General features: G+C 40.9%; 1 protein-coding gene and 1 long non-coding RNA gene across 2 annotated transcripts; one reads left to right on the forward strand and one right to left on the reverse strand.

Moving 5' to 3' along the window:
- Nucleotides 1-1,135: 1,135 nt before the first annotated feature.
- On the reverse strand, nt 1,136-7,487 carry LOC147333640 (uncharacterized). Its single transcript, XR_015128389.1, has 3 exons — nt 7,255-7,487; nt 6,798-6,887; nt 1,136-1,262 (listed from the first exon to the last, which is right to left on the reverse strand). It is a non-coding gene; the product is annotated as an uncharacterized LOC147333640 (long non-coding RNA).
- A 1,491-nt stretch (nt 7,488-8,978) lies between these two features.
- LOC147333641 (uncharacterized) lies at nt 8,979-13,917 on the forward strand. Its single transcript, XM_086287280.1, has 3 exons — nt 8,979-9,159; nt 9,934-10,287; nt 13,603-13,917. Exons 1-3 carry the CDS (start codon nt 8,979-8,981, stop codon nt 13,701-13,703), a joined length of 636 nt encoding a protein of 211 aa, XP_086143406.1. The 3' UTR covers nt 13,704-13,917.
- Nucleotides 13,918-20,567: the final 6,650 nt, after the last annotated feature.

A 20,567-nucleotide genomic window follows, 5' to 3' on the forward strand; every position in this document is an offset into this window, starting at 1 on the left:
TTCATAAGTCAGAGTTCGAGTGAGGTCGATACACACACACACACACACACACACACACACACACACACACACACACACACACAGTAGTTAAGTTCATGTTTTGGGTAAGAGTGGCAGACACAATTTTTCATGTTTTCAGGAGATAAGCGAAAAGTTAGACGTCAACAGAATGCACCTGGCCTACAGACGGAGAAAATGTTCTTTTCCCATGTGTCAAAAGTCAACAGAACATTTGTGGTTTGAAACTTACGTCTGTATTGTATCTGTTTGACGTAAGAGGAGGCGTCAGAAAATATTCCCTGATGCTATAAGACAGTTGCATGTGTAATTTTGGGGCGAGATCGATGCTGAATGTTTTACAGTGTTCATCTCCCACACTGCGTGTATTCATTAAATCATTGTTTGACCAACTCTTCTGGACCAATTGTTGTTTTTGTGCTCACCCTCAATATTTGAACCCATTTAACAGTTCATATCAGAAAAGTTTTGTTTGACTGTTGTGTCTCGAGCTGCCTCACCTATAAAGCAGACAGCAACAAAAGTCTGATTTTCTGTTGATAAGATCAAAACAATCAATGACAAATCTCCCCAAAGCTTTCTTGTTCTGGCATCTCACTCCTGGTCTACTTTTACACCTGTGACATTTGATGATATGGTGACCCTGGTAGATAAAAAGAAGCCGTCTTCAGTTCCCTCAGATATTCTCCCCTCAAAGCTTTGTAGCAAAGTCTTTGACACTATTGGTCCTTGGGTTGTAAATCTTTTCAGTGCTTTTCTTCAGACTGGAGTGTTCCCAGTGTTTTTAAACATCCCATTGTGGAACCAAAGCTCAGAAAACCCAGCTTAGATCCAACATTACATCAACATTATAGATCAATTTCTCAATTTGTGATTGTCTACAGCAGAGTTTTGGTTTGATGTTGACCTTTGACCTGCAGTGGGACATCTCTCAGTCTCCATTCTCAGTCTAAATGATCTGACAGAGCAGGTGTAGGTGGCGCTGTCAGACAGTTGGAGGTTGGTCAGGTTCAGGCTGAGCTCTCCAGTTTCCAGAGCGTCAGTCTTCATGGATGTTCGGCCGCTGTAACGCTGGTTTGGATCTTTCAGTTTGTCTCCTTGAAGCTGGTGGACGGTTGGAGGACTGAGGTCGGAGCGACTCCACACCACTGTGGGGCTGTCCAGTTCAAAAGTGGGAAACTCACAGGGCAGCAGGACAAACAACTCTCCCTCATACAGCTCCACAGCTGAGGCATGCTGGGAAACTGAGGACACAGACAGAGTCCATGTGTCACTTTGAGGTAAAGATCAAACGTGGACAATTTCAGTTACAGAATATAAAATATCTACATAAAGAAATAAAATCACTGTTACACCTGAATAAACTGTGTGAAGGTAAAATAAATAAATACAATAAAGTGTAACCGAGGACAAGGTAGGAGGTAGGAGGGGCAAGGAAATAAATTGATCATTTATTTATTACATTAGTAAAACATACAATTTCCCAGTTATTTCCAGACAGGCCTTGCAACACATCCTGCTGATATCCCAGCTGCACATGACACTTACCACACAAACGGTGAAAAATAACACAACACTGCAAACCGTCACACCCTGTTTAGAGACACTGCAATCGATTTACCTGCGGGTATGCACTGCAAACAATTTGAGTCTCAGCACAGCTGGGAATCAGCGCTATGCATGACCTGCAATCTGGGAGATAAAGGGAAGTGGCACAAACAAATAAGCAAAAAACAAAAAGGGAGGTTAGTCCGCCCTTACACAACTCACTCAATCATCAACCGCCCTTACGGCTGGACGGACTAACCAACACAAAGTTACAAATCAATCAAAAGAACGGAAAACTGAGAGGCAGAGACAGGACAGCTGAAAAACACAAACAACATTATCGATTGAAATGTTACCCAATAAAATATCAGTTTTATTAAACCATTCAAAATCACAAAACTAAAACAAGCCGTCAATATACCTACAATACTGATCAATTTGCAGTCGATCTAGGATTTGATCAATTCTTCTATTAAAACTCGTGGTCACACCACAATATACCCACTCGCACTCGAGTGAATTCATCGCCTCTGGTTTTTTCCACAGACCTCACCCCACACACCTACTACCTTTTCGAAGCTCTTCAGCCAATCACCTGGCAGAGAGCAACAAACTGCCAGGTGACACTTGTTACAAAAGGAAGAAATAAGACGTGGTATGAGTGAAAAGTCTGAGTTCAGCTCCTCGGCTCATAGAAACACTGATTTCCTTTTATTAATGAGGCGTCTGTGGGAACAGGTAGGAGGCTCCTGATTGGTTCATAAGGTGTGAATAAATGTGTCATGTAGCAGGAAGCAAAGCCACATCAGGCTTTAGAAGGAATTCATGAAGGTCTGAAATCTGTCTGCAGTGCAGTGGAGTGATCTCCTCTCTTTGAGTTAGAAGTCTGGAAGTTTAGGAAGCAGCTGGACTTCAGGAAGCACAAATGTGATGAAGGTGAAGGTGTGGAGCGCTGTGTCAGGCTCTGCTGTGGAAATTAACTTTTGCAATATTTTCAACTGGAAAAAGAAGCAGGGTATGAACTTTGTAGCTCAATACAAAGCTCAGGGGTTAAAGGTCAAAGGTCACCCAGTCTGTGAGCAGAATCCTTAATGCAAGAAAACAACTTTCCAAGACTTTTCCCAAATTCCAGGTCAGATTTCATTGGTCAGAGAAAAGAACATCAAATTTGGATCCAGTACTCGTGTCACGACATCCTGACTGCTGATCAGCTGATCCGTCCTTCCATTGTTCATCAGAGGACGAGGAAACGTTACCACTGAGTTCAGTTTGGACAATCCACCAATCACAGAGCTCCATCAGTGATCTTACAGTAACTACATTCGCAAGCAGAGCTTTGATTGCACTTCTCTCCACCACCACTAGATGTCTCCACACTCTGTGCTGACTCCAATGAATGATCAGAGCTGCTGAGTCTGAACCTCTTTACTCGGTTGGAGGCGGCTGCTGCAGCCTCACCCTGACGCACACAAAGCTCCACCTTCAGTTCTGACACTGAAACATACACTGTAGCTAAAATGATGCAGATGTGACCGTCAGCAGCTGGATTTCCTCTCCATAGACGTGTTTCCATGCTGATCACAAAAAAGCAACAACTCAGACAGATCATTAGATACAGCAGCTTTAACTGTAACAGTGTAATTGTAGAGTCTTTACAATGTAAAGTGCATGAAGGCAACTGTTGCTGTGATTTGATGCTATGTTAATAAAACTGAATGAATAAGTGCTGATATTTATCCAGATCGTCTCTCTGATTGATCTCTATGACCAGCCTCAGTAATAACTTCCAGCCAGCAGCCTCGTCCCTGCAGGTGTGCTCACACAAAGCTCCCCGTCCATCAGTGCTTTAATCATGATTTAAAACTTTCTCTAATAAATCACTTTCATGCTGCCTCAGACTAAAAGCCTTTATTTCACCCACCTCTCTTAGCTGTTTAACTGATTCATAGTTTTTATTTTATTGAAAACATTCAACCATTTAAAAGATTATTAATTTTTATCAACAGATTTTTAACAGGGACTATAAGGAAAGAGGACCTTTATCCCATATTAGCTCCTCTTAATAATAATCACATAACAGTAGGTGCCTGCAGATCTTTGTCCATGTTTTACATCCTTCTTTACACAGATGTCTTTTCATATTTGATGTCATGTTAATTTGAAAGCGGAGCCCTCCATCTGCCACAGCGATGTTACCTGCATCACTTTACTTTATAGCGGCTGGAAGATTTCTGAAAGTCACCAAAAACAACAAAAGTGGGACTTCCTGCTTCTCACAGAGGACTTCCTGCCAGTTCAGACAGAAAAAAATAACCTATAAGTATATAAATAAGTATGAACAACATTTCTTCATTCACATGACCTTTGACCTCGGACCGCTGAAGCTGGCTGACCTTTTCTGCTTCCTCTTCCATCCATTTCAAATTAAAGGCCCTCCTAATAGCTGCTGGACAGTTTTGTACTAACAAGGCTTTTATTGTGAAACACTGAGAAACAGTTGGAAACACTGATTTTGTTTTTTTAAGAGCATGTGTTGCTCTGACAAACGCTGCGTTCCTTGCTGTGAGAGACAGAGTGTCTCCTCCGTCTGTGTTTAGCTTCCTGTGAGGACAGGAAGTGATGCGAAGGCTTATGACGTGTGAAACTATGAGGAAGCTGAACTCTGTGGCAGTCTGCCGTGATGTTTGGCTGCACACACTAAACTGAACTGAAAGAGAGTGTGTGTGTTTTAGTATGCAACAAGAAGTGAAACACACACACACAGCAGCTGCTTTCAACACACACACTCAGTTTGTTCACATGAGGACAAAAAAACTTTATTTAACTAGGCTTGTGTGACAAGAAGACAGGAGAGTCTGAGTTCAAGGCTCTGCTCAGATGAATCCCACAAGCTCGGCAAGTTTCTGTGGCAGCTTCACCTGAGACACGAGGAGGGAGGAGACAAGGACGCTGAGGATGGTGCAAGGTTAAATGTAAGGAGAGAACCAGAACAACAAAGAGGCCTCCTCCTCCTTTATGGGAAACACGATGAGGCGAAGGAGACCCGACGAGAAGGCGCTCAGAGTACGTGACTGCTCTAAATGGAGGCAGCTTCATGGTGCGATGGTCAACAGGTGTGGGTCTGTTGAAACATCCTGAAGGTGGAGTTTGACTGCAGGCTGGAAGCAGTCACACTTCATGACAGCGCTCATCTCCCTGCTGCACACACGGCTCCGTCTAACTCTTCCTCTTTATTTCCAGATTAGCGATCAGCAGGCATGAAGTCATCACCTGTGTGGGCCTCATTTACTAACGTTTCTATGGAAAAGTTCAAACTTCTTGGAGTTTTCACACAAAATTTCCATAATCAGATTTATGATGTGCTGTTCTTCTTCTCTGTGTTGTAGCATCCTGATGACACCCCGTTTGTGCTCCAGTGGATGATGAGAGTCAAACCTTAAATACTGATCCATATGCGTAGGTTTACGGTACACGTCAGGTTGTAGACGTCCCCCATTACTGATGGAAATCTCACAGTCTAAGAAGGCTAACCTGCCACTTGTTATTATTTGTATTATTTTGATATTATTGAGCCATGATGGCGCCTTTGAAACTCTGCGTCTGCTCTTCTTCTGCTCCATCCAGATCTTTGCATCACCTTGTTTTACACACTGACTCCATCAGGTTACAGAGAGCTAAGTGATGAATGACTGTTTCATGCCACAGACTGCAGATCAGTCAGTGTTCTGATGGCGCTGATCTGTCATCACAGTCACATGACTTCCCCTTGTGTGAATTAATGTGTTCTATTTAGTTCTGCAGTATTTTATTTCTAGAGTACATCTGCATTTTATTCATTTCACACAAACTGTTGATGTAATGTCATCAAATGTCCACTAGATGTCAGTAGCCATCGGTGGACCGAGTACATCAACCTCTCTGAATACATACATGTGCGCTTAAATGAGCTCACATTATTGATCTGGACTGATGGATCGCCTTTGTTTTTATAGTCAGTGTTACCATGGAAATGACACTAACACACTATCTAGACATACAGTGGATTTGTTTGACTTCAGTCTTGATTCTGCATGGAAACAATAACCTGACATCTTTGATCATAAGTTTCAGAGCGTCGCCTGTAACCATGGTTACTGACCTGCAGCCTGACGTCACTCTGAGCAGCTGCATGTATGAATGTACACACAGGTACGCAGCTGCTCAGCTGGGTGGATGCGCTGGTGGAAACAGTGAGTGTGACAGTGATGGATAGATGCATCATGAGCATGTGACTGCTGTCAACACACACACATGCACAAGTGTATAAAGGTCTGTACCCCTGTGTCCTGCTCCCAAGAGCAAGAAGGAGCTCTGAGCAGCGTCACCTCCACTGCTGAGAACACAAACATGTCCACTAAAGCTTTGCTGGCTTTGATTCTTCTCTGCCTGTTTACAACTTCTGTAGGTGAGTGTTTGCATGAGAAAGATGGAAATCCTGTGTTTTGTCTGCACAGCAGTGTTCATGCACAGGTATATGTGTCTGTTTCTACACGCGTGCATCATTTAGACTCTTCTGATGTTGGAAAGAAAATGAAAACAGCGTTTTCTTCTCTTATGTGACCAAAAATCTGCTGTTTTCTTTTCTATTCTACGTGTTTATTTTTGCATTTCTGTGAAGATTCAGACATCGGCGCTAATTATCTTCCACATGTCAAGTGTTTTTATTACCGTGTGCTCGAATATCAGATTTGGAAGGACCGCTTGATTGTTTGAAGTCTCTGTGCTAAATGACAGATCCTGATTCAAGCGCGAGAAGTAAAAGCAGTGATTTGAGGCTCTCATCTTTATGGTTTTGGATATATTCTTGTTTAAGCATTGCCTGAGATTTCAGTGTGCAGAAAAAGGACATGAACATGAGTGGAAAGAGCATTTTTATATAATATATTTGATACATGAAGACACATTTTGACAGCAGTGGCGTTTCCACGCCAGATTTACCAGGGTGGGCTCTGGGTGTTTTTTCATGGGGGCACAGAACCAAAACCAGAGGCAACATTGAACTGTTTCATCTATGAAGTGAATTTATTTGGAGCACAAACAAAGTGAACGAACATTTAACAATCAAACAGGAGATTTCACACCCTGCACATCTTTAAAAAGCACTGACTGACATCACTGTGGACCGAAACGCTTGCACGCATGGCAACAGGCAGAGTCCATAGTTACAGAGAAGTTGAGGAGGACTTTCCTACCGGCTGGGCTGGAAGCTGCGCCTCCTGTCCCCCATTCATGTGGTGGGGGTCGTCCTCACACTGGGGGGTCGTCCTCCCTCCTGCTGATGTCTGAAAAGAGACGGATGTGGAGTAAACATGAGGCTGTAACTGAGAGCTACAGTAACTTATTACTTTATCTTTTCATTAGTGTTAATGATACTGTGTGGAGTGTAATCACAGGGCAGCCTGTGTCCTCCTCTCTGTAGTTCCCTCACGCTCTCCATCTCCATCTTTGCTATCAGGGAACAAATGTCTGCTTTTCTTTAATGTCAGCTGATGTTGTTCCAGCTGTGACACTGAGCTCCTGTCTCAGCTTCATTTTTCATGTACGGTTAAAGTAAAAGGATGAAGTCTGTCTCTGAGCCTGCGCGGACCGGATTTGTTCAGTGTTAAAGCCATGAAGCTGGATTTCACAGTGACGAACCGTATCGCTTACCTTCGTCTCTTCACCTGTTTCCACGTTAGTCTGCTTTAACGATTCGCGCTTCTTTCTGAGCGCGAATGTGCTGAGAGAGCGAGTGTGCAGCGCCCTAAAGAGTCCGTGATAAACACAAACTAGAACACTAGTTCCAGTCCCAGCGCTAAATTAATTCGTCTCTTCAGGCTTCACGGGACCGCGGGACAGTGAGCCGTGATTGTGAGCCGCGGTGGAGACACCCGCCTCTCGTCCGCCGCACAAGTCTTTTCTCCTGCGCTGATCACAAACGTGGACGCGCGTTCACATACCAAACATACGGGCGCGCGCACACATACAAGCAGCCTGATTGGATCATATTAAAAAAATCATTAAAAATCATCCCTGAGAGTCGACGTGACACTTTCTTCCTCTGCTCCACCTGCTCTACACCTGTGCTGAGTGTCATCTCAACCAGCTTTCATACTCTCGAGAAATTAAAGACAAACTTTACACTTAAACTTAAAATCAACTTGAAAACTTTAAAGGAATGTGATAATGTCATGTTAAACATTTAAGAAAAATAATCTGTGATAGCTGAGGTGAATTTCTCAACAGACTCCTCTTCTTTGACATCCACACTACACGTGTTTCACCTCAATCCACTACATAATTCTGGAGACATTGCAGGGCTTTTTGGGTCACTCCTGGACGATTGGGGAGGGGACCAGAGAAAACGACGAGTCCAACATTGTTTCGGCAAAGTTCCACGCACAATGGCACCTGCTCTGGCCCCTGGAAGACAATTGACTTCTAACTTAAATGTGCTCAGAGCAGAAAAACAGCATATAAGAACGACTCCATTTACATGTCTCAGAAAAGAATTGCCAATTACCAGAGTTTGATCCCCAGGGGGTGTCGCAGAGGGGGGGAATGGTCAGACACATGAACAGGTTGGTGGTGTTCTGAGGCATCTGTTTATGACTATGCTTCTTCCTCACCATCACACAGTCACCCTGTTTGCCCGGCTGTCTAGCTGCAGGTTTTTCAATGGTGTGAAGCCGAGTCTCCAATTCAGTGAGCTGCAAACAGGCTACATTTATTTCAAGTGTCATTACTGCTTAAGAAGGCTGAGGAGTAACTAAACATCTGACACAATGAGCAGGACAGTGCAGGAGGGACAGGTGAAGAGGCCATGCTGCTAGCGAGTCGGCTAAGAGCCAAGCTAGCAAAACCCTCAAGACACAATAAGTGATTACTGACAATAATTAGCAAGTGAATACACAGAGAGTGTGCTCCAGATGAAGCACGTCAAGATTACACTATGAAATAAGACGTTTTTCTATAAGTTTTTTACTGAATTGGCTACGCAGGCAAGCTACACAAAAGCACCACTGAAGCTCGAGCACGTGTCAAAATAATTCATGCAATGCTTCAGGAACACTGTGCCGAGGCTTGGTTCATCTGAACAGAGTTAGTGATCAGTCATCAAGTTCTGCTTCAGCTTTGGTGTCTCTGTGCGAGCGATAGTGAACCAGTGTGTGTGGTAATGAGAGTCGTCATGGAGCCAGCGAGGAAAAGAGGACGCTCTGCTTGTTGCTAAATAACAACCAGGCCATCAGCAATTCTGCCCCCGGGTCTGAAATGTACAGTGACAGAACTTTAACATAACGTTAAACAGAAGCTGTCAGCTCGGCTCTGTTAAGTGTACAGTCATAATGAAGAAGTTGTAGATTCAATCCTCCTTTCATAAGTTTGGCCACCAGATGTCACCAAAAAGGTGTTGGAAAGCCTCGAGTAATGAACCCTTTTTCAACTTGAGCTTCAGAAAGTTTCATTTGGCCCTCACTACCACTGTGTGTGTTGTAACAGGAACAGAATGTGATGCTCCACCACAAAGAGAGCAAACACCAAGTGACAGCAACACCGGAAGTCAGAAGACAAAATGTAAGAACCCCGAATCTCTTCTACACCTCACTTTTATACCTGCTCACCCTTGGCGATCCAATCAAGTTGTTGACATTTAATCATGTGACATCCTCCTGTCTTTCACTAACTTGGCCTTTACCCACTGTGACAGTGATGTGAATCATAAAATACAATAAAAAGTTTCACAAGAGGAGCGTAGAGCAGGTCTCCTCTGCTGAAGGCTCCTGTGTTTGGCACAGCAAAGCATTCAGACCATGAGTGTGCTTGCTACAACAGTCACACAAGATTTAAATGATAATAATAATAACTATAATTTTTTAAAAAAAACTTTTTTTTTCCTTTTATCTTCTCGAACAACAAGGTCTACATATAACTTTTTTCCTGGGAGACATCACTCAGCAGCAAAAGGAGCTTTTAGACCCTACTTGATGCATCGCCGGGCGGATGAGTAATCCACTTCAGATTCCATCTGCTATTTAAATTACCTGAACTGGAGACTCTGTGGACAGTCAAACACTGACTGCACTATTTATGTATCAACCTTTAGACGCACAAACACTGATCAGTGATCAATCCACTCTGCAGTTTACAATCCAAGGCCCAGCAGATGAAAACTGAAAGACTTTCAAATCACATGAGCCAATATTTTATTCACAACAGAACATAAATGCTTGTTTGTGCGTGTGTGTGTGTGTGTGTGTGTGTGGGACTGTTTGTCAGGTACTTGAAACAATGATTCCCAGTCTCAGTGATACCAACACTCTCTGTCCTGTTTTGTCTCCTCTCCTGCAGACCTGGCAATCATCAGAGCTGTGCGTGGACAGGATGTCGTTCTGCCGTGTCAAGTTCATAAAGATTATCCCATCGCGGCTGTGGTGTGGAGGAGAATTGACGTGAAGCCAGTAGAAGTGCTTTTGTACCAGAGCAAGACGTCTCATCAAGCCAACAAGTATCCACCTTCAAGGAGCCGCATGCATCTGATGGATAGAAGGATGAACAATGGAAATTTGTCCTCGGCTCTGCAGAATGTGACTGAGAGTGGAATATATGAGTATCTGGCCATCGATACAGAAATGCACCAGTCGAAGACTCCCATTGAGAACGCTGACACCATCATCATCATCCAGCTGATAATTGATCCAGAGGGTGAGTTTGTAGAGTCGTCCACAATCCTTTCTCTCTGATCCTTATACAGCGCCAAATCACAACTACAGTTACCTTGGTTACGCTGCAGTCTAGGCTACACTGTTCCAAAAAATAGCAATGTCAAATTATTTTACTGTGTATTTTACAGTTGCGTACTGTTTTTCTAGAATATCATTACATTTACATAAGTAGACTGTGATCTGACACGTCAAATGTAAAATAACATAACATCACTGTAAATGTAATAAAACACAATTTACTTGTTTGTTAAATATATTTTGTTGTACATATGCATATTTAGATCATAAAAATACGTCCAGAAATGTCTCCCATCATCCAATCCAATCCAACTTTATTTATATAGCACTTTTAAAAACAACAAAGTTGACCAAAGTGCTTTCCAATAATAAAACAGAGGTAGCAGTTAAAAACCATACATTAAGCATACAATGAAATCAATAAACAAAATAAATATATAATTGAAAAAGAAGATAAAAATAAATCAACATGAGTAGAATAAACAATAAGATATACAATGTATAAGATTAACAAAGTAAAAAGATTAAGAATGAGCTGACTAAAAACTGACTACAAACTGACTCTGATAATACTCCTAGAAAGCCTTTGAAAAAAAGTGTGTTTTTAAAAGTGATTTAAACATTTCAAGTGTTGGGGCCAGCCTAATATGGAGGGGCAGTTTGTTCCATAGTTTGGGCGCCACAACAGCGAAAGCTCGGTCCCCTCGGTGTTTCAGTCTCGACATGGGGACAGCAAGGAGTGACTGGTCAGATGATCTGAGAGACCTTTGTGGAGTGTATTGGTGTAAAAGGTCTGACAGGTAAGAAGGAGCCAGGCCATTTAAGACTTTAAAAGCAAGCAATAAAATTTTAAAATGAATTCTAAAATGGACAGGCAACCAGTGTAAGGAGGCAAGAACAGGGGTAATGTGCTCATGTTTGCGTGTCCCTGTCAACAGGCGAGCAGCAGCATTCTGGACCATTTGCAAGCGTGATAGTGAAGCCTGATCAATGCCAATATAAAGTCCATTACAATAATCAAGGCGAGTGGTCACAAATGCATGCAACACTCTCTCCAAGTCACAAAAAGAAATAAAAGGTTTTACTTTAGAGAGCTGCCTCAACTGAAAAAAGCATGCCTTGGGACATGTGGTGCTGTTTAGATGTTCTTGTTTTATTGTTTATGGTTACGTTACTTTTAACTGTTATCTTGAATGTTGTGTTTACGCCGTGGTGCAGCGTCACTGACAGTTGTTGTTTCGTAGAGAGAGTGCTGTACCATGAGTGATTTCTGTTGTTGAACCTTGAGGCACATAGTAGCACCGGCAAGTGTTTTAATGAAGAGCTCCCCTACCAGCTTGGAGTTAAATAACAAGCTCAATCTCTCTCTGTGAGCTTCCTTGTTAAGTTTTCTCTGCATGCCACAATGTAAAACATTGCACGGACGCGCTGTGCTAATTACATATTTTGAAAAAGAAATGTAGAGGTAGGAATTGCAATAAATATAAATAACATGATGCTAAGCACCGGCCAATGAATGTGAACTAACAACAAGGTCGCGGGTATGGCTGCGACCATAGGAAAAAACCCTAATATGAAGGTACTTTACTGTGCATTTTACAGTAATGTTCTGTTCTTGTAGAATATCATTAAAGTTACGTAAATAGACTTTGACTTCACATTTTGAATGTAAATTAACGTTAAATCACTGTAATGTAATACAACATAATTGTCATGAGTATTAAATGTATCTGTCTGTACATATGCATATTTAGATTGTTAAAATACATTCACAAATGTATCATGATCTCACAAATATCTGTCCGTTATTTGAAAGATTGAACTGTTGAATTCAAATGTAATGCTATGGGAAAGTGTATAACATGATTCCTATAAGCTTGTGTTACATCACATAAGTATTATTATCATTGCTGGTTAGGCCGTTCGTGGCTCAAGAGTTGGCAATTTGCCTTGTGATCAGAAGATTGCTGGTTCGCGACCCGGCTCGGACACCCTCCGTCGTTGTGTCCGTGGTCAAGACTCTTCACCTACCGCCTACTAGTGATGGCCAAAGGGGCCGATGGTGCGATATGGCAGCCTCGCCTCTGTCAGTCTGTCCCAGGGCATGCAATCAATTATTATTCAAACCAACTGTTAACTGTATATTTCTGTACATTTACGTATTATGATTGTTGTTTATAGGTAATTTCATAGTTTGATCACGTAAAAATGTTCCTAATTTAATGTCTAAAAGCACTTGGAAAAGGCAGAATCCCATGTCAAATTAGCGCAACAAACTGTATTTTCATTACTGAAAATAACCGTATTTTTATGGGACAGTTATTTTCTGTTATTTTACGGTCGCATTTTGGCGCCCCAGCAGCCGGAATATTACCGTTTTTTTAAGATGTTTTTTCCCCTATTTATAGATGATTTCATTGTTTAATCACATTAACATGTTCCTGATTTAATGTTTAGCGGCACTTGAAAAAGGCGAGATCCCATGTCAAATTAGCGCAACTAATTGTATTTTCATTACTGGAAATAACCGTATTTTTATGCGGGAGTTATTTTCTGTTATTTCACGGTCGTATTTTGGCGCCCCAGCTGCCGGAATATTACTGTTGTTTTAGGATGTTTTTTTTAACAGTGTACTGGGGGATTCCCATGATGCACTGAATGTTTCTTCGTCACTCACTCTGTGTTTAGACACCTCTCTGCATTGAATCATTAGTAATTATTATTCCCTGGCTCTCTTCCCCAGCGTGTCTTTTGTCCTGTCCACGTCCCCTCACCTCAGCCGGCCTCTCAGATGGCTGCGCGTGGTTCTTTTCCTGTCACCAAACTGCTTGCTTAAGGGGGGTAGGGGGTGCACTGCAGGACACTTGGAGCATTGTTCTTTCAGTTACAGCCCCTTGATTATTTAATTTGATCAAGAAAGAAATTAATATTAAAGAGAATTTAAAGCAGTATGAAGGCCCTTGGATAAAACGTCTGCACACATGAGGCTGAGGTACTAGGAGTTATAGGACAATTAGTGTAATAATGACAATATAAGTGAGTGTAGATTGTTCTCAACAATCTACACTCACTGCTCGTGTTGTTAGGTACACCTTGTTAGCACTGGGTTGGCCCACTTTTAACTTCAGAACTGTCTTAATCCTTCAAGGCATAAATGCAACATGGTGCTGGAAACCTTCCTCTGACATTTTCTTTTATGAAGATATTGGTGATGAGACTTTGTAGAAAGCAGGGAGTAGATCATGTCTCACACCTGTCTCCTGTTTCTCACCTGCAGCTCCACCACTCAATGCTGGCGAGAGGCGGTTTGCTCCACCTACGTCTCTTCTGGTATTTTTGATTTTGGGTCTTCTCTCATATTTCTGTTTCTCTGTTTAATCTTGATGATGCTGTAAACACTGACCTCTGACCTGAAACTCCTGCCTCTGAGTTTAAACAGAAACTTATTTGATGTTTTCATTCATTTGGTTTTTATTTTGCTTTGGGATTTTTTTTTTCATATAACAGCTTTCATTTAATGTGTGATGTGACATTTTTCACTTACAGCTAAATACACAAACACTCACTGTGGCTGTGAGGATAAGTGATTATGCTGAGATTACATGTAAAGGGTGGAAACTGTTTTGTTTTTGTGGTTTGTCTTTAAAGATAATCACAGTGCTTGATTCACTGCAGTTTTCCTCTTATATCGACAGTTTTCATGGGTCATGTTTTAAGGGAGGTACTTGTTTAGCATGTTTGTACTCACAGGCAGGACTCACAGTAGTTTCACTGACTTTTATGATGAAAACAGGACGATAACTAAACACCTCTGTCAGTAAACAAGATCCAATCAGAAGTGCAGTAAGTTTAAAGTACACATGTGATCTGCCCCCACCAAACGGTGCAGCTCTTTTAGCAAACAGTGAAACTGTTTCTCATCCACTATCACCAAAACTAAATGACACTGTTGTCAAAAGACTCTGCACACGTTCACGAACAGACTGAATTTACTCCACTAACAGTACAGACCAATGTTAGCCAATCAAATCAGTGTTTGTGGAGCATCAAATATCACTGCAGCAACTAGCGTGTTGCACATGAACACAGTCAGTAACAGGCAACTAGCATGGCTAACATTAATGCTAACTAGAAAGATTTGCATTTCCTGCGAAAATGCAGTGTGGATGCTTTAAAGCTGAAGCTGTATGCAAAAACTAGCTGAAAAAGCTGAAAAGTTGCAGAAATTGTAAAAACTTTGCAGAAGCAAAGGAACTTTGCTAAAATGGAATAACTTAGCAGAACTGCAATATCTTAGAGGAAACATAATACTTGGCAGAAATACAATAGCAGAGCAGAACTTAGCAGAAATATTGTAACTTACCAGAAACATGATAACTTCTCAAAAATACAAGAATTTAGGAGAAATAGTATAAGATAACAGAAAGAATATATTTAGCCAAAAATACTTAAGCATTACAGAAACACTATGATTTAGAAAAATAGTACAACAGAGCAGAAATACTGTGATTTACCAGAGACACTGTGATGAACTATGAATATTGTAATTTTAAATCAATACTATGTTTTAGCACAAATACTATAATTTGACAGAAATACTATATTTAGCACAAATCTTATAAAATAGCAGAAATAGTATGATTTAGCACAATAGTAATAACTTAAACAGAAAAATTGGAAAAGCAAAATGGACAGCTGAAAAAATGCTGAACATGCTGAGGGTCCCTCAAATATACTTGTTAAATGAAAAAAATTGGCAAAAAAAAATATAACAGCCACACAATCACAAATATGGACACATATGGAAACACACATGCACAGAGAGAGACACACACAAGATCCAATTCAGTCAACCAGTCTAAATATATTGAATTTGAATCTTACAATGAGATCATCCCATAAAAAGGCTTCCTCTCTCTCTCTCTCTCTCTCTCTCTCTCTCTCTCTCACACACACACACACACACACACACACACACACACACACACACACACACACACACACACAGAGAAGTAAGTTTCTAGCTCAGTCAAGCAGCCTTGGAGCTGCTGAATTTGAATCCACCAATCAGAGAGCCTGTGCACTTTTTCCCGCCAAAACAGGTGCATGCAGCACAGAGAGACACAGGATTTTTGCACATATGGAAACACACATGCACAGAGAGAGACACACACAAGATCCAATTCAGTCAACCAGTCTAAATATATTGAATTTGAATCTTACAATGAGATCATCCCATAAAAAGGCTCTCTCTCTCTCTCTCTCTCTCTCTCTCTCTCTCTCTCTCTCTCTCTCTCTCTCACACACACACACACACACACACACACACACACACACACACACACACACACACACACACACACACAGAGAAGTAAGTTTCCCGCCAAAACAGGTGCATGCAGCACAGAGAGACACAGGATTTTTGCACATATGGAAACACACATGCACAGAGAGAGACACACACAAGATCCAATTCAGTCAACCAGTCTAAATATATTGAATTTGAATCTTACAATGAGATCATCCCATAAAAAGTCTTCCTCTCTCTCTCTCTCTCTCTCTCTCTCTCTCTCTCTCTCTCACACACACACACTCACACACACACACACACACACACACACACACACACACACACACACACACACACACACACAGAGAAGTAAGTTTCTAGCTCAGTCAAGCAGCCTTGGAGCTGCTGAATTTGAATCCACCAATCAGAGAGCCTGTGCACTTTTTCCCGCCAAAACAGGTGCATGCAGCACAGAGAGACACAGGATTTTTGCAGTCTATTTCTCATAATGACGACTCCCCTCAAACAAATGACCATAATTTCCTAACCGTAGGGGCTAGAACGGTCATTCTTACACCGTTTTGTTCAGAAGAGATGGGGGAATCTTAAAGTGTTGACAATTTATCATTAAAATATGAATTATTAAAGATAATTGACTTCTAATGCACCATAACTGAGTAGAGCAAAGCAAAAACTGCCTTGACTTGCCCTCAAACAACGCTTTCTAACTCTAAATCTATTTGGAGTATCAATATCATTCTTTCACCGTAAGAGACAGCAGGCTTTGGTGAACAATCATGGAAATTTTCAGGTCTCTGTGGAAATCCATTAAAAAGATATGACGAGAGAAAAAAGTGGTTCATTTCCAGAGTTTGAAATCTGAAGAAATCTGAGCGAAGGACGAATTTCCTACCCTCAAACAAGTCTAACTCATTTCAGAACGGTAATAGGTGAGAAAATAATTCTTGAATTGTGAGCGTCAAGAGTGTCTGAAGATATACTGGGACAAGCCTTATGTCTTAACTTTGCTTCGTTGAGGAGATATGACGATTCGAATATGCCTCTCATTACAGAAATCAAGCGGTGATTTTGAACAAGCTCTCCATTGACTTTCTATGGAGAGTTTTGCGACTTTGTGTTGGTCTGAGGAGATTTGCCAAAATTCTATAAATCCCACAACAATGATAGTGACATTTTCGGAAACCCAGCAAAAATACCTACGTTTTGATGTATAATTTGTGGAAGTTGAGTGAAGATTGAGCAAGTAGCAAGAAGTTGTTCGGACATGAAGAGAAGACTGCAAAACCTTCAGTGGCACACTGGAAGCCAAGTGCATAGCAACCATAACAACGCATGTATTTTGTGAAAAATCACAATTTTGCAACTGAAAACTTTAAGAGGCATAAAAGTAAAACGGTAAAAGATTTGAAAAAGCTGAATCGTACCTGAATAGCCCAATAATTTGAGAACATTTTAAAGTTTGAATGGTTGTTCTACGTGAAAATATGAGGAAGTAGTTAAGTTTCAGAAACAAGCAAATTTTAGCAGAATTGCAGAAGTTTCCCATTCATTTCAATGGGACAAATTAAGCTTAATATTTTAAAAAGTATAATAGTGAAAAATACCAAAAGACATAGCAGGAATTAGCAGAAATAGCAGAATATTTTAAAATTTGAACGGTGAAAATCGGCTGAAAATTGTGGAAGTAGTTAAGTGCCAAAAAGTGTACGGAAGTCCCAAGAGGAACTCAATAGTGTGGATGCTTAAAGCATCCACACAATGAAAGCATGGCTAGCGTGTGTCGTCACTGGGCATGCTTGCTATGCTATAAACTGATGCTATGCTAGAGCGTTAATGGTTCCTTTAGTCCATGATTTAGAGCAGGGGTGTCACACTGACTTTACATGTCAGACCACATGCAGTAATTACATTTATAAATGGCTTTAAACGCACATTCAGCCTGTGAGACTCATTGATACTCAGTCAGACTCTGAGCCGTGGCTCTGCCCATATGGAAAAGATCTATATAAATCTCATAAAGTTTGTATCTGTCTTGTGTGAAACTTGTATGAAAAGCATATAAGAGTGAAAACAGATATAAGATCCCTTGAAAAATTATATAAATGAAATGTGCCTTATAGATATGAAGTAGGCCAAATCTGATGCAAGTCTTTTATAAGTTTTTCTAATGTTTTTCCATATGGGTGTGCTACATGCTCACATTTCTGCATCTCTGTATTTCAAAGACACTTTGTATTAACTTTATTTAATCTAATATTCAACTCTGAACTCTAACTTTAGTCTTTTTAACAGAGGCTATTTTTTTAAACTTGCTGTCCTTCTTTAGCATAATGGTGTGACCCAGTCTGTCTTAGCATGTGATTGGCTGCATGGTCCCACCTCTGTCTGCATGGGGACCAGCAGGGCTGAAGATTCAGCTCCACATTAATCATTAATAATAACTGACATATGAACGTGTATCAGGGCCTGATGTGGCCCGCTGGCCGTATGTTGGACACCCCTGCTTTAGCTGCTGAGTCACGGCTGAACGAGCACAAAAAGAATCATGCTCAGACTTGTTTCTCACTACTCTCTGTAAAAAAAAGAAAGAAAACAAACCCACTCATGATCGTCAGAGTTTACATTTGATTTATTTGATGATTCTGTCGACATGAACAATAGAAAAGCAGCTGCTTAAATCCTTTTGCTGCACAGATGATAACGTCTCACGTGCAGTCTGGGAGTGACGGCGATTTCACTCTCAACATTATTCACATTATTTCACAGAAAGACGTTCAGTCGTTATGCAAATGTTGTATTTACAGGGTCTCTGCAGTCAGCTGAGACTGTAGAGAGCACTGGTGTGGTGGGAGCAGCGATGTGTGTGTGTGCACTGCACAGAGTGACTGTGGGGATGAAGGAGCTGCTCCGTGGCTGTAACAGTCAGCAGGAGGTGGAGGTGCTGTCCCCCAATGAAGACAAATAAAGCTTTAGAATTGAACAGCTCGCTTGGTTTGCACAGTATCTGTGAGAGTTGTATCATATGCACTTTACAATCACAGCGACTCAATGATGTAGAATATGAACCAACAGGCCACATGCTGACTCTGAAACAAAGTGCCATTAGAGCTGATCCAGAGCAGGCAGCTTCAACGCTGACTCAGCAGCAGTGAGCCTGATATTTCTTTGTAGCATAGCTCGAGTGCTGCTTTGTTGTGTGGATGCTTTAAGCATCCACACTCTTGAGTTCCTCTTGGGACTCCCGTACACTTTTTGGCACTTAACTACTTCCACAATTTTCAGCCGATTTTCACCGTTCAAATTTTAAAATATTCTGCTATTTCTGCTAATTCCTGCTATGTCTTTTGGTATTTTTCACTATTATACTTTTTAAAATATTAAGCTTAATTTGTCCCATTGAAATGAATGGGAAACTTCTGCAATTCTGCTAAAATTTGCTTGTTTCTGAAACTTAACTACTTCCTCATATTTTCACGTAGAACAACCATTCAAACTTTAAAATGTTCTCAAATTATTGGGCTATTCAGGTATGATTCAGCTTTTTCAAATCTTTTACCGTTTTACTTTTATGCCTCTTAAAGTTTTCAGTTGCAAAATTGTGATTTTTCACAAAATACATGCGTTGTTATGGTTGCTATGCACTTGGCTTCCAGTGTGCCACTGAAGGTTTTGCAGTCTTCTCTTCATGTCCGAACAACTTCTTGCTACTTGCTCAATCTTCACTCAACTTCCACAAATTATACATCAAAACATAGGTATTTTTGCTGGGTTTCCGAAAATGTCACTATCATTGTTGCGGTATTCATAGAACGTTCGCAAATCTCCTCAGACCAACACAATGTCGGAAAACTCTCCATATAAAGTCAATGGAGAGTTTGTTCAAAATCACCGCTGCATTTCTGTAATGAGAGGCATATTCGAATCGTCATATCTCCTCAACGAAGCAAAGTTAAGACATGAGGCTTGTCCCGGTATATCTTCAGACACTCGTGACGCTCACAATTCAAGAATTTCTTTCTCACGTATTACCGTTCTGAAATGAGTTGGACTTGTTTGAGGGTAGAAAATTCGTCCGTCGCTCAGATTTCTTCAGATTTCAAACCCTGGAAATGAACCACTTTTTTCTCTCGTCATAACTTTTTGTTGGATTTCCACAGAGACCTGAAAATTTCCATGACTGTTCACCAAAGCCTGCTGTCTCTTACGGTGAAAGAATGATATCGATACTCCAAATAGATTTCGAGTTACAAAGCGTTGTTTGAGGGCAAGTCAAGCCAGTTTTTGCTTCGCTCTACTCAGTTATGGTGCATTAGAAGTCAAATATCTTTAATAATTCACATTTTAATGATAAATTGTCAACACTGGAAGATTCCCCCATCTCTTCTGAACAAAACGGTGTAAGAATGACCGTTCTAGCCCCTACGGTTAGGAAATTATGGTCATTTGTTTGAGGGGAGTCGTCACTATGAGAAATAGGCTGCAATAATCCTGTGCCTCTCTGTGCTGCGTGTGTAAATAGATGCACCTGTTTTGGCGGGAAAAAGTACACAGGCTCTCTGATTGGTGGATTCAAATTCAGCAGCTCCCAGGCTGACCTAGAAACTTACTTCTCTCTCCCTGTGCATTTTTTTGCTGATTTTTTCATTTAACAAGTATATTTGAGGGACCCTCAGCATGTTCAGCATTTTTTCAGCTGTCCATTTTGCTTTTCCAATTTTTCTGTTTAACTTATTACTATTGTGCTAAATCATACTATTTCTGCTATTTTATAAGATTTGTGCAAAATATAGTATTTCTGATTATTTATAGTTTTTCTACTAAATCATAGTACAGTATTTCTGCTTTTTATAGGATTTGTGCTAAAACATAGTATTTCTACTAAATGTAGTATTTATGCTTAATCATACTATTTCTGCTTTTCATAGAATTTG

Source organism: Aulonocara sp. 'chitande type north' Nkhata Bay, linkage group LG3 (assembly GCF_057382095.1).
Source record: "Aulonocara sp. 'chitande type north' Nkhata Bay isolate Kocher_YH1m ecotype deep benthic linkage group LG3, A_spYH_male_GT1.1, whole genome shotgun sequence".
NCBI classification, from domain to species: domain Eukaryota; kingdom Metazoa; phylum Chordata; class Actinopteri; order Cichliformes; family Cichlidae; genus Aulonocara; species Aulonocara sp. 'chitande type north' Nkhata Bay.